Source organism: Lampris incognitus, chromosome 10 (genome assembly GCF_029633865.1).
Source record: "Lampris incognitus isolate fLamInc1 chromosome 10, fLamInc1.hap2, whole genome shotgun sequence".
NCBI classification, from domain to species: Eukaryota; Metazoa; Chordata; class Actinopteri; order Lampriformes; family Lampridae; genus Lampris; species Lampris incognitus.
The window spans coordinates 13,892,805-13,908,047 of NC_079220.1; the positions used below are offsets into that span (position 1 = coordinate 13,892,805).

General features: G+C 45.2%; 1 protein-coding gene across 1 annotated transcript in view; it reads left to right on the top strand.

Moving 5' to 3' along the window:
* Window positions 1–14,804, top strand: part of slc29a4a (solute carrier family 29 member 4a) — a 51,042-nt gene extending 36,238 nt beyond the window's left edge. The window contains exons 7-10 of the mRNA XM_056287721.1: window positions 4,252–4,372; window positions 10,107–10,294; window positions 13,754–13,994; window positions 14,668–14,804. Of these exons, the coding sequence (XP_056143696.1) occupies window positions 4,252–4,372; window positions 10,107–10,294; window positions 13,754–13,994; window positions 14,668–14,804 (687 nt within the window). The remainder of the gene's footprint in view (window positions 1–4,251; window positions 4,373–10,106; window positions 10,295–13,753; window positions 13,995–14,667) is intronic.
* Window positions 14,805–15,243: the final 439 nt, after the last annotated feature.

Genomic DNA, 15,243 nt, shown 5'->3' on the forward strand with positions numbered 1-15,243 from the left:
TGCTCGGGTCCGTGGCCTGGTCAGCGGCCATCTGTGCATAGTCCAGGCCTAGGTGGACCGCTCCAATCACTGCCCTAGAGAGGCAGTCAGCTACCTGGTTAGACTTACCAGCGACGTGCTGGATGTCGGTAGTGAATTCCGAAATGTAGGAGAGTTGTCGCTGCTGGCGAGCGGACCATGGCTCGGCCGTCTTGGACATGGCAAACGTGAGGGGCTTGTGGTCCACGTACGCAGTAAACTCGCGGCCCTCTAGCAGGAAACGGAAATGCCGGACGGCGAGCCAGAGACCGAGGAGTTCCCTGTCAAAAGTACTATACTTGCGCTCTCGGGGTGTAAGCTGGCGACTGAAAAAGGCCAAAGGCTGCCAAGCCCCCCCCCCCCCCACCCACTGTTCGTGAACCGCACCAACAGCATAGTCCGGTGCATCCGTGGTTATGGAAATAGGCGCTGTAGGTGAAGGATGCGCTAGCAGGGTAGCCTGGGAGAGCGCAGCTTTAGTCTCGGTGAACGCCTTCCGACCTTTCATCTGACCGTGGGCCACAGTTTACCTCAGAGCTATGGAATGCTGTGGGTGAGGCTCTGGGTTGAATTCTGTCCCCAATACGTGTCCACCACAACGGTACATTTGCTAGTGCATCTGCTATCCATGGTTACTAACACACCTCTCTTACTCTCCTACTTCCGGGCTTAACACTTCACTTAAAGCGCCCCCTTGTGACCAGAATAAACATTAAAACTAACACCAGAAACATTACTAAACATGTTAGAAAGCATGGACATCAGCAGAGGTGAGGAGGTCATTAAGTACTTTAAGGAGTGCAGTTTCAGTGCTGTGGAGTGGGCGAAAACCGGACTGGAGGGATTCAAGTAGGTTGTTGGAGTGTAGGTAGGTTTGGAGTTGTGTGGCGACAATGCGTTCCAGGGTTTTAGAGAGGAAGGGGAGATTGGAAATTGGCCAGTAGTGGTTGAGGCAGGATGGATCAAGACTGTGTTTCTTGAGAATTGGGGTGGCAGCTGCAGTTTTGTAGGCAGAGGGGACAATTCCATAGCACAGTGAGGAATTGAAAAGGTTGGTGAGGTAGGGGCATAGGGCAGGGAGGCATTTCTTCAGTAGGGGGGTGGGGAGGGGATCAAGGGAGCAGGTTGTGGCTTTTGATGAGCTGATGAGTTCAGAGATAGTGGTAGGGGCAACTGGAACAAACCGGGAGAGGCGGCGATCAGGGGAAGGGGTAGGGAGGTCAAGAGGAATGGGGAGAAGAGGGGCCGGAGTAGCTGCTGCCCAGTCAGATGCAGGGGACAGTGATTTGTTGATAGCGGCGATTTTGTCTGCAAAAAATTGGAGAAATGAGTTGCATGGTTCAGCAGTAGAGTTGGAGAGGGCATCGGCATGGGGCTTGAGGAGGTTGTTTACAGTGGAGAAGAGGATGTGGGTGTTACGGTTGGAATCGTTAATGATGGTGGAAGGCAGACTTAGCGGCGGTGAGGGCATTTTTGTAGGCAGAGAGGTGGAGGTTGTGGGCTTCTTGATGTACAGTGAGAGATGTTTTCTTGACGAGTCATTCCAGTTGGTGGGCAGTCTGTTTCATTGTGCGGAGCTCAGGTGTGAACCAGGGTGCAGAGGTGTTGAAGGAGACTGTTTTTGTTTTGAGAGGGGCCAGTGTGTTGAGGGAGGCAGACAGAGTGGTGTTGAGGTGATTGGTGAGATCATCAGGTGAGGTAGAGGCTGGTTCCAGGGGGAGAGCAGAGGAGAGCACATCAGAGAGTTGGAGGGGGTCAGTAGATTTAGTATTGCGGAATGTTATTTCTCTGAGGAGGTGTGGCCAAGGAGTTGGGAATGGAATAGTGAAATGGATGAGATTATGGTCTGACAGAGGAAATGGGGATGGATGGATGTTGTGTACCGGTAGATTGACAGAGCAGACCAGGTCAAGGATATGGCTTTTGACATGGGTGGGGAAAGTGACGTGCTGGATGAGGTTGAAATTGTCCAATAGAGTGATGAATTCTGATGCAAACTTATAGGTGGGTAAATCAATGTGGATGTTAAAATCACCAAGCAGTAGTAAGTGTGAGGAGAGAGATGAGGCTATTGTGAGGAGTTCAGAGAGGTCAGACAGGAAAGATGGATTTGGTGTGGGTGGCCGGTAGATGAGAATGACAGCCATTGAGCAGGTTTTAAAGGAAAGGAATTCAAATGATGAGACGGTGGAGGAGTGAGAGCTCAGTGGTCCTGAAATTCCGATTGAATTTCAATACAGTTAGCTTATCAGCATACGCTGACGATGTCATGGTTTTCATAACAAGCAGAAATTGGCCTTATATGAACAAACTTCCTCTGCAAAAGTCACTTGGTCAAAATCTGAGGGTCTCTTACTGGGGGAGTGGAACAATAAAGAGAAGCCAACATTACCAGCTGGGCTGCAGTGGAGTACAGAATGGATGAAATACTTAGGTGTCTTTCTGAGTTGTGACTGCTTTCTGAGCAAAAACGGGGAGGGTTTAATTGAAAAGATCAGTGCCCGATTATCTAGATGGACTTGGACCCAGCCTCAGTTGTCCTATAGGGGGAGAGTCTTTGATTGTTAACAACTTGATTGCCTCGATGTTCTGGCACCGGTTTACAGTTGTAGAACCTCCGGACACGCTCATAAGAGAAGTACAGAACTTGGTGGTGGTGAACTTCTTCTGGGGAGGCTTTCACTGGACCAAATCTGCTGTACTGTTCCTACCAGTGTTAGAAGGAGGCCAGGGCCTAATTGACCTCCACAGTTGTATCACAGCTTTTCGCCTTCAAACTGTGCAGTGACTTTTATACCATAGCCAATGACTTTGGAGTGAAACAGCATCTGTGTTGCTTCGTAGGGTTATGAACCTGAACTATGACAAACATTTGTTCCTTCTGGACCTACGTAGTTGGCATGGAGTTCACTGTGGCACCCTTCTATCAGTCTGTCCTCCGAGCTTGGGGAACAGTCTTAAGCACTAACAGAGACTACTCCTAGATCTATGGCGGTGTACGGGAGGAACCACTGTTCTATAACCTACTGATACATTACAGGATGCTCAGCTCCATAAGTGTATGGAGATCCCTCACAAGAGCTGGACTTACTAAGTTAGCATGTCTCAGATCAGGAGGACAGTGGAAGACAGCTGACATTTTGAGCCAAGAGACTGGCTTTAAATTGCTTCATTTAATGGAGAGGTTGTTGGAGGAAGTGATCAGTGCACTTCCTGGCTTCTTCAGAGAGGCACTAGGAGCAGAGTGTGGAGATGATCAGCCAGCTATGCAGCCTGTTTTTCCATCTTTGTCTGTCCGTGGAGCAGTGGAGGAGCAGGAGGAAGTGAATGGGGCCATTCTGTCTTTCAAAACACCAGAACTACATGACTTCTCAAGTACATCAAAGAGGACCTTATATGCAGTCACTGTAAAGGTTCTCAACAGAACATCACCAGCCGGCGTGCAGGAGTCGAAGTGGTTGAGTGTGTTGGCACCAGGCTCATCCCCCAGGGGCAGCTGGAGGTCCCTGTACAAACCCCCCATAGAGAAACGCACCATGAATCGACAGTGGAGGGTGGTACATGGAGCTGTGGCTACGAACAGACATGCAGCACCCATTGATCCTAGGGCAGGGAGCCACTGCTCTTTCTGTAATTATGAAAAAACTACAACACTTATGGCTCAGACGTCCCAGGTTGAGCCCTCTTTTCTCTGTACTGCAGCAGTGGCTCAGAGGTTTAGGAGAGGTTCTCGAAGACAGCCTGTTTTTCTTTGGTCCAAGGTACACGGCAGCACAGTGCAGACTTGTCACCTTGGTTAATTTTCTGATAGGTCAGGGAAAAATTAGCATTTTGGCTTAGCAGAAGAAACCAAATGAAAGGCACGGGGTCCACAGATGCTACACTCATGTTCAGGGGTCTAGTGGCTGCTCCGCTGAAAATTGAGTTTATGTTTATTCAAAATAACTTCAAACTTAGAAGAATTTGTTTCTGTTTGGGGACATGGAGATGTTCTGTGCCCTGTAGAAAACCAATTGCCTCTTCTTAATTTCTGAAAAAAGGGAAGGTCTGTATCTTTTGTTTTTACTGTGTATGGGGATTGTTGTGTTTCAATATGTATATGAGTATCTGTGTTAATATTGTTGATATTGTTATCTTAATGTGAATGAAAAATTGGACCATAAAGACTTGGTTAAAGGTCAAGCTATCTCTCTCTTTCTCTTTCCCTCTCTCCCTCCCTGTCTCTGTCTTAAGGGTAATGGGGGAATAGTGGTGTCCCCCACAGATGACACCATAGATGACTTTGCAGGAGGAACATATGTGCGATTTGATGCCCCGAAAGCCCAGATAAAGAAGAGCTGGCCAGGTGTTCGGGGTAATCAATCAATCAGTATCTCTCTCTCTCTCTCTCTCTCTCTCTCTCTCTCTCTCTCTCTCTCTCTCTCTCTCTCTCTCTCTCTCTCTCTCTCTCTCTCTCTCTCTCTCTCTCTCTCTCTCTCTCTCTGTGTCTGTCTTCCTTGCTCCATGTATTTCTCGCCTTGCTGTTTTCGGGCGCATCTCGCAATAGCGATTTACCTTCAAAATATTTTAAATGCTTTAAGAGGTTTTTAAAGACATGCCTGGGAGAACTTGACACTTCCAAATACATTTTGGAAAAAAAGAATAGGTTTCATGACATTCTTGGAAGATACGGTTCATAAACGCCACTCTCCCTTTGTGCAGTTAAGTATGAGTCAACAGATGACTAATTAATCTGGCAAATTAAACTGAGTTGTTTTGCACTGTCATGCACAATATGTCATTGCTACTCTCAAAAATATAGTCACGCTATTATCTCCCTAAGTCTTTTTTGAATATATGCATAATATTCCAGTTATTTAGTAAGTGGTTTCCAAGATAAGTTCTGTCAAAGATATTTATCAACAATCATCTTGTTGGTAATGTTACTTTAAGCCCAGTAGTGTGTCAGATCCACTTTAAAACCACATCTATCTATAGTCTGACAGTGCACACAGCATGAAATCTTAAGAGACATTTACTCTTTATGGCTTGTCAATGTGAGGTGTCTGAAGGTTGGGTTTTGCTGGGCAGTGAATGTACCATCCACATCCAGATAACTCAGGAGGGGGGGGTCATAGAAGGCTTATCTCCTTGTATCTTAATGGGAAAACGATGAATCTTATATGGCGTCGCTTGTGGCTTAGCAGCAGCTTTGCCACAACATCTGTGTGTGCTTCACAGTCTGCAGACCTCTGGGTTGTGTGCATGATTGCATCCTGTGGCTCCCACTAACAAGAGCCGGGAGCTGTAGAATTTTTTTATTATAGTTTTATTGTCGGAGTAGTTCAAGCCAGAGCTCCCTGCTCTTATCTTACTGATGATCAGCGACTGAATTTTGGGACAAAAGTTGGAAAAAATATCCTCCTCACATTGGCGATGGATTGAGCACGGGTTTCTATGTAGATCTAATATGAGCCGGTTATGCAGACCCACACTGACTCATTTCCAGTTGTCTACACTTTGTAATATGAAGGACACTAGAAGAACCCCGCTACAATGTAGCGGTTTGGTTATCCACCCGTCTAAATCTCCCTCCTCTTCATCCTGCCAGCTAACCGCCTTCCCCCTGCCCCTAAACCCCCCCCCCACTCCAACTCCCTCCCCCCAAATGCTCAGAATCATCTGAAATGCCGAGAAAAGTGGTTTACCCGCCCCCACTCCAACTCCCTCCCCACAAATGCTCAGAATCATCTGAAATGCCGAGAAAAGTGGGTTTAGCCATTTTTAGAAAATGCATATTTTGCATAATTATGCATAATTATTATAATCATCTTAATTTTCTGCTATTTTTCTGGTACTCTCTGGAACAATACCTACCACCTCCAAAAAAAAAATTAGGATCATAAGTGCATTTTTGCAAAAATGCATTTATTTTGCATAATGCCACATTTCTAAGTCCCAGAAATTTTTTTTTATATAGGTGAAAAAATCAAAGATGCTCAGAATCATCTGAAATGCCGAGAAAAGTGGTTTTTTAGCCATTTTTAGAAAAATTCATATTTTGCATATTTATGCATAATTATGTATAATTTTAATTTTCTGGGATTTTTCCCTTACTCTCTAAGACAATACCTACCACCTCCAAAAAGAATTAGGATCATAAATGCTTTAGTTTTCGGTCCCGCTATCTACATTAACTAACACACACACATTCCAAAAATATACTGCTCAAAAAAATAAAGGGAACACCTAAACACACAATATAGACCTCGATGAATGAAATATTTCAGCTGAAAATCTTTATTTATTAGACGGAGGAATGTGTTTAGAGCAAAATAACCTGAGAATGATCAATGGAAATCAAAATCATTAGCCCATTAAGGTCTGGATTCAGAATCATACTCAAAATCAAAGTGGAAAATGAGAACATAGGCTGATCAAACTTCTGCGGAAATTCTTCAAGACGATTCAAAATGAGGCTCAGTAGTGTGTGTGGCCCCCACGTGCCTGTATGCACTCCCTACAACGTCTGGGCATGCTCCTGATGAGACGACGGATGGTCTCCTGAGGGATCTCCTCCCAGACCTGGATCAGGGCATCGGTCAACTCCTGGACAGTCTGTGGTGCGACATCGCGTTGGCGGATGGTACGAGACATGATGTCCCAGAGGTGCTCGATTGGATTCAGGTCTGGGGAACGTGCAGGCCAGTCCATAGCATCAATGCCCTCGACATACAGGAACTGCTGACACACTCTGGCCACATGAGGACGAGCATTGTCATGCATGAGCAGGAACCCAGGGCCCACTGCACCAGCATATGGTCTGACAATGGGTCTGAGGATCTCATCCCGGTACCTAATGGCAGTCATGGTACCTCTGGCTAGCACGTAGAGGTCTGTGCGGCCCTCCAAGGATATGCCTCCCCAGACCATCACTGACCCACCGCCAAACCGGTCATGCTGGAGGATGTTGCAGGCAGCAGAACGTTCTCCACAGCGTCTCCAGACTCTCTCACGTCTGTCACATGTGTTCAGTGTGAACCTGCTCTCATCTGTGAAGAGCACAGGGCGCCAATGGCGAATCTGCCAACCAAGATGTTCTCTGGCAAAGGTCAATCGGGCTGCACGGTGTTGGGCTGTGAGCACAGGCCCCAATTGTGGACGTCGGGCCCTCATACCATCCTCATGCATTCTGTTTCTCACTGTTTGAGCAGAAACCTGCACATTAGTGGCCTGTTGAAGGTCGTTTTGTAGGGCTCCGGCAGTGCTCCTCCTGTTCCTCCTTGCACAAAGGACCAGATAGCGGTCCTGCTGCGGGGTTGTTGTCCTCCTGCGGCCCCCTCCACGTCTCCTGGTGTACTGGCCTGTCTCCTGGTACCTCCTCCATGCTCTGGACACTGTGCTGGGAGACACATCAAATCTTCTTGCCACAGCACGCATTGATGTGCCATCCTGGATGAGCTGCACTACCTGAGCAACTTCTGTAGGTTGCAGATACCGCCTCATGCCACCTCTAGTGGTGAGGGCACTAGCAAAATGAAAAACTAACCAAAGATCGGCCAGAAAAGATGAGGACAGGCAAATGGTCTGTGGCCACCACCTGCAAATCCATTCCTGTTATAGGGGTTGTCTTGCAAATTGTCTAATTTCCACCAGGTGGAAATTAGACAATTTACCAACAGGTGAAATTGATTCACAAATCAGTGTTGCTTCCTAACTGGACAGGTTGATATCTCAAAAGTGTGATTGACTTGGAGCTACATTGCATTGCTTATGTGTTCCCTTTATTTTTTTGAGCAGTGTATATGAGTAGACTAGAAGAACCCCGCTACAATGTAGCGGTTAGGTTATCCACCCGTCTAAATCTCCCTGTAGAACCTGATAATGTAATAAATCCCCGATAATGTAATAAAAAAATGCACTTGAGGCCATTGAAAATGCAATAAAACCTGATAATGTAATAACTTCCTGATAATGTAATAAAATAATCCAACTGAGAAAAAACATGTGTGGAAGTAGCTTGGAGGTAGCTTTGAGGAAGAGTAGAGCATTCATGCACGTCCAACTTTGACCTGTCGGTGGCGCTAGACCTCTCGAGCTTGCGTTGCTTAAACAGTATCACCACTTGAATCCATTTATGGGTGGTCTGTTGTTAAATTATTAAAATATTGGGGAATTATTACATTATCAGGACCAGGGAAATGAAGGCTAACCTGATAATGTAATAACGTCCCGTTAATGTAACACATTATTACATTATTGGTAAAATGTTTATTACATTATTGGGAAATGCACTTTATTACATTATCAGGAAGTTATTACATTATCAGGAAGTTATTACATTATCATTTTTTATTGCATTTTCAATGGACTCAAGAGCAGATTTGTATTACATTATTGGGGTTATTACATTATTGGGAATTTATTACATTATCAGGTTCTACACTCCCTCCTCTTCATCCTGCCAGCTAACCGCCTTCCCCCTGCCCCTAACCCCCCCCCCACTCCAACTCCTCCCCCCCCCAAATGCTCGGAATCATCTGAAATGCCGAGAAAAGTGGTTTTTAGCCATTTTTAGAACATGCATAATTATGCATAATTATGGATAATTATTTTAATTTTCTGCTATTTTTCTGGTCCTCTCTGGAACACTACCTACCACCTCCAAAAAAAAAGAGGATCATAAGTGCATTTTTGCAAAAATGCATTTATTTTGCATAATGCCAAAACATTCTAAGTCCCAGAAATTTTTTATAGGTGAAAAAAATCAAAGATGCTCAGAATCATCTGAAACGCCGAGAAAAGTGGTTTTTAGCCATTTTTTGAAAAATGCATATTTTGCATATTTATGCATAATTATGCATAATTTTAATTTCTGGGATTTTTTCCCTTACTCTCTGGAACAATACCTACCACCTCCAAAAAGAATTGGGATCATAAGTGCTTTAGTTTTCGGTCCCGCTATCTACACTAACTAACACACACACACACACACACACTAACACCACACACACACACATCCCGAAAATATATGAGTGATATATAAGACCAGCAATAGACAGGACTATATGGGCTAATTTTTTCTGTAGTCTGCTTGCCAACCTTGCTTCCTTATCCATGCAGTTTTTTTATTTAATTATCTTAATTTTCCCCTTTTTCTCCCCAATTGTACCTGGCCAATTACCCCACTCTTCCGAGCCATCCCGGTCACTGCTCCACCCCCTCTGCTGATCCGGGGAGGGCTTCAGACTACCACATGCCTCCCCCGAAACATGTGGAGTCGCCCGCCGTTTCTATTCACCTGACAGCGAGGAGTTTCGCCAGGGGGACGTAACGCGTGGGGGTATCACGCTGTTCCCCCAGTTCCACCTACCCCCCTGAACACGCGCCCCGACCCACCAGAGGAGGCCCCAGTGCAGTGACCAGGACACATACCCACATCCGGCTTCCCACCCATGTCTGTAGGGATGCCTGACCAAGCTGGAGGCAACACGGGGATTCGAACCGGCGATCTCCGTGATCCATGCATCTTTTAAACTTGGTCATCGCTGAATAAGTGGCTCTTCCGAAATTCAGTCATTTTTCTAATGATTACACCCAACAGGATAATTTAACAACTTTGGTTATGCTCGGAGAAAAAAAAAAGCGCCTTTAATATATGCACATGTATCTCCCGAAATAGAAATGCATATAGCTGCCTTGCACAGCCGGGACAACCCTGTGGAGTGCTGCACAACCGTCCGTAAAGAGATACTTCTAAACCTATGGAGAGTTCAAGGATGTCACGAATCGTCAATAGATAAACCAAAAAAAGAAGGTGTGACGTGCTTTGTCAAACACTTGACAGCAGAGAGATACTTTAAGGCATCGCTAATGATACACTCCTTTAAGAAATAAAAGTCGTTCGGTTAAATCTCCCCTTCTGTCATCGTCGCTGCTGGATTACTGTCTTCTGATTTTGGAGAATTGGATTAGAAATTTAAACACACCCAAGTAAGGAGTTTGGATATTGAGTTCTTACTTTCGCTCTCTGTCTCTCCATCTTTCTCTCTCTGACTGGACTCAACCCCCGCCTCTCTCTGACTTCTGTCCCTCACATCCTGAATCAGACATGTTCTTGCACCGCTATGTGGTGTCCCGTGTGATCTGGACGTACATGCTGTCCATAGCCGTGACCTACAGCATCACTCTGTGTCTGTTTCCCGGGCTGGAGTCGGAGATACGAAACGTCACCCTCGGGGAGTGGCTCCCCATCCTCATCATGGCCACATTCAACATGTCCGACTTCGTAGGCAAGGTAAGGAGCCACAGAACTGCCGCACCTTTTAGAGGATTCATCCTTAAATTTCGATGTCAGTGTGATAGCTCCACGTTCCGCTGTTTTGATGTCCCACGTTAAGACCGTCACTAAGACGGACGTGATCTTGGCAAAATTTGATCTAGGCTGTTGGTGCCTGATGATGAGGCTCTGAATCATGCATCTGTCTCCTCTAGTCTTGACTGATGCAATGTCCTTTCCTCTGGTCTGCCTGCCTTCCTTGCACTGACTTCCAATACAGGCATGAGCAGATTTCAAGATTCTTCATGTAACATATGAAACCTTGAATGGTTCAGCACCGTCATACCATTTACATTCATCAGCCCATATACACCATCGTGCTTTTTGCACCCTTTAGACGCTGGTTACCTAGTTATCCCAAAAGTCACCAAAGAGACCGTTTGGGCCTGAGCATACTCCGAGATTTTGGGTCACACTTCCTGCATTTGCTTGACAAGTTTATTCCATTGATATTTTAACATCTTCACTCTCTTTATTACCATTACCATTGTCCATATTAGTTCCATATTTTGGCTCAGTGATGGCTTTTATGCACTTGCAATCTTGTTGTTGGGTTGTCTCTATGCATGCTCAATAATCCAGGTAAGAAAATCACAGAAAGTTTAATCAGTTTATCTGGGCACAACATTTATTGAGAGAAACGTTTCATCACTCATCTAAGTGACCTCTTCAGTCTCAGCTTACTGCAGATATCAGAAATTGGTCCACCCCAAAGATCGGGTCCCCTGGCACAAACAGTAATATAGTGTACGCTGTTAAGTGTCAGGAGGATTGGCGTGACTTGTACATTGGGGAAACTAAACAGACTCTGGCCAAAAGAATGGCACAACACAGGAGAGCTAACACGTCAGGCCAGGACTCTGCAGTCTACACTCATCTACAGGCCAGTGGCCACTCTTTCAAGGATGAAGATGTGCACATCCTTGATAGGGAGGAACGCTGGTTTGAACGGGGTGTCAAAGAGGCCATCTATGTGATGAGGGAACGACCATCCCTGAACCGCCTAAGATAAGATATATCTGTCACCATTTTACAATGCTGTGATTGTAACTATTCCCCAATCCGTTGTGAATAGTACACATGGCCATTGAAATGTGACGGCAATTTGCATATGAAATCGATTGTTGATTTCGGTCATTATGCCACTGTGTTGTTTATAAGGGTGGGGATACCTGCAGTCGGTTGAGACTGAAGAGGTCACTTAGATGAGTGATGAAACATTTCTCTCAATAAATGTTGTGTCTACATGAACTGATTCAACTGTCTGTGATTGTTGTTGGGTTGTTTCTTACAATCATATTTCCTCACATCACCTTGTATCACTTAGTTTTTGCACCCACTCGGCCTGACTCACCGACGGTACACAAGTACTGTCGGACTAGTTGTCACTGTATGAAAATGGTGGATTTATCATTTCACAACAAACCTGCTCAGCTTGGCGCTGCAGTCTTACTAGTCGCCTTATTAACCACTGACATTGACTGTCCAAATGTGAGAAAGTACCTAACATGTGAAAAAAGGGGATTGTATCACACTAAACTAAGGAAAAATCCTATTTTATCAATCAGTATCTCTTTGAATGACAGAATTTAGTGCGGAACTTGTCTTTATCATTGTATGTGTTAGACCAATGTCGAAGAAAGCCTCTTAGGGCAAAGATCATATTTCCTTCATCTCACGTCAGGCCAGTTGAGAGAAAAAGGAACCGTGGCTTTTGCTTTTGGTACGCAGATGTTGGGTTTACTTGCATATGAAGCTTCATCGAGTGTTACAAACCGAGACACTGAGCGGCCTTCGCAGAAGGAAGTCATGTTTAATTCACGTCAATACTGCGGTTGACCTTGTTATGCAGCGAATGGGAAGAGTCTCATTCATTTGACCTGACACTGTAGGACAGACACAAAGTTTGGTTTATTTTTAGAAAATTTCCCCCAGCTAAGGCACTTTATCTCTGTAGTCAGAAATTAAACCTTATCTGCTGTCCTTGAGTCAGTATTTGTACTTTGAAGGGAAAAACATTGGTCGAAGGAAGAGTCATTTCGACTGCACGCTTTGTGTCCTCACGGCAATTTTTTTGGTGAAATGGTGGGGAAGAAAAGGAGATAAGGAAGGAGAGGGGAAATTAAAGCGGGAAAGGGAGGAGAAAATTGGGACAGTTTGGAGGTAACGGCGGGGGGGACCCAAGATAAGTCAGAGCAAGGAACAGACTGGAGAAACGAATTTTTTGCCAGCATCTTAAGTTAATTCAGTGTACTATCTGGTTTACCGGCAATGTCGTTTACTCTCAGGCCTGTGTTGTTGAGAATAACGTCATAAATACCGGTCAGTTTTCAGGGATGTGGTCATAACATAGCGACCCTGTACTGTTGGGAGTGCTGGTTAAGGGAGTTGGTCTATTGTCTCCCGGCTCTCTGCCAATCACGGGAATGCATGTTATGTCGGTTAGTGTGCGTACTTCTGGTTGGTGGAGCGAGGGGGGGGGCTGGTCCGCTGGTTATTTACGCCCTAGAGGGCGCGTTCACAATACATTCTCGTTCTTACAGCAGCTAAACAGAATAAATTACAATATTCTAAACAAGGACACAAAATGTTATAGATGTGACACACAACTTTTCCTTTACAAAATTGTATGTTCTGCTATTAAATTAGTTTTTCAGTGTATTCACACAAATACACACTTAATTGGAAGCAGGCCCAGTATCGACACTGCACATCTTCAGTGGAGTGGTAAATATTACATGTTATCTGCATCACATCCTGGGGATGAAATTGGCTCGTCTGAATCCTGTTTTTAGCTAAACGACAATGTAGAAAAGCGAGCCAACATGTCTTGCCAATGAGGATTGTAAAGTTAATTTGAAAAAAAAAGGTACAATATGTCTTAGAGCACCATTTTTGTGGGGGTCATAACCCCCCACCCCCACAAATCTACACAGATGGAACAGCTAAGCGTCAGTTTTTGAGTGACTGAGTTGGACGCCAAGTTCATGAGGCCCTTTCCATCTAAAAAGTCGTATTAGCTAGAATAGCTGACACAACATGTGATTATAATTAACTTAGCCGGCACAACGTGTGGTTATAATTAACTAACTGGCAGAGAATAAAAAACGAGCAGTACTGTGGACCCTGAGGGCCTGATTGAGAACCCGCTGGTGTAGACAGTTGGAAGGCAGTCCTGAACGATGACCTACAATTCAAGTGTTTGTGTCAGCAAACATCGTCCTTTAAGTGTCCTTTAACTAGACGTCGAAGCTCAGCCAGCTTCAGGAGTGTTGTTGTGCGTCCGACCTTGCACTCTGACCTTTCTGCCTAGGGGAGGAGGATTTCATTTGTGTAAGGGTCAATGCAACATAACCTCATCGGCGGATTACTTAATGGCAGGATGTTCTCTCACCGCCAACACTCGGTTGTCTCCAGATCCTGGCAGCGCTGCCTTACGACTGGCCCGGAGGCCGCCTGCTCTTCTTCTCCTGCCTGCGGGTGGTGTTCATTCCCCTGTTTGTCATGTGTGTGTACCCGGCCAAAGCTCCCACCCTCTCGCACCCTGCCTGGCCCTGTCTTTTCTCCCTCCTCATGGGTGTCACCAACGGATACTTCGGGTCGGTGCCAATGATACAGGCTGCAGGCAAAGTGCCGCCTGAGCAGAGGGAGCTGGCAGGTAAGGGACAGAATTTGTGTGTGTGTGTGTTTGTGTGTGTGTGTGTGTGTGTGTGTGTGCGCGCGCAGCATATTTGCATGCATTTGCATATGCTCCAGTTTTGTGTGTGCGGGTGTGCATATGCATATATATGTGTTCCTGACAGTATTTTGTTGCATGCTGAATTATAAGCCTTTTGCCTAAATAATAAACCAATGTGTTTCAATAGTCCATAACATTTATGCATTCCAGTGCCGTGCAGCGCCTTTTAATAGCAAGGCATTTCAGACTTGAATATTGACATCTCATTACTTTTACAATGAATTGGACTCTAGAGATAATGAATGCTATTAGTGTATGAAATTGACCTAGACTGCAGATAAAGTAGCTACTTCTTATCTGTGAAACTACTTAAAAAGCCATAAATTTCGAGCCGGATTGTTAACAGTGAGGGATTCAGTGGCGGGCCGGCATTTCTCGGTTTTTGTATTATCATTTTTAATGTGCTTTTTTCTGTTCCAATCAAACTCTCCATTAAGTCTTTTTCATGCTCATTCACTTATAGCTCTTGGCCATCTGTCGCTAATCTCTGTCTCTCTCTCTGTCTCCATCTCTGTATCCCTTTTTTTGTTGGGCTGGATTGGCAATCTCTCTCTCTCTCTCTCTCTCTCTCTCTCTCCCTGGTATTTTCTAGGGAACACTATGACAGTCTCCTATATGTTAGGGTTGATGGTGGGCTCCTCTGTGGCGTATGCAGCTTACAGCTTCACCGCTCCAGGATCAGGAGTATACCTCCACCAACACCCACCTGCCAATTTAACAGGGTATTGAATGTATACACATCGACAGACACGTCACCACACACAAACACACAAACACACACGCACACACACACACATACACATATTCTCATTCAAACAGATATACAAAGTACTTCAAAATGTAGGAGCATCATTAAAATAAAAAAACGACAACAAAGAAGCCATGAACTCTGATCAAAAAACAAAATCCAGAAGGTCTGCAGGAGTTCCCCTACTGCCCAAGATGAGGAGACGGACAGCCAGCAGGCCCAAACTAGAAATGCTCTGAGAGGAGGAAAAGGGAGTTAACGTCCCCCTCTCTGGATGAAATATTCAGCCTCACGAGCTGGAGGAGTCTCATAATGTAAGGCGTCGCATTGTGGTGTGAGTGATGCCAATGGCTCCTCAGACTTGCCTGGCTTGAGAGGTCGAGAGTCGCTCACTGTCCGCGGTTCAAATTATGAGCGCTC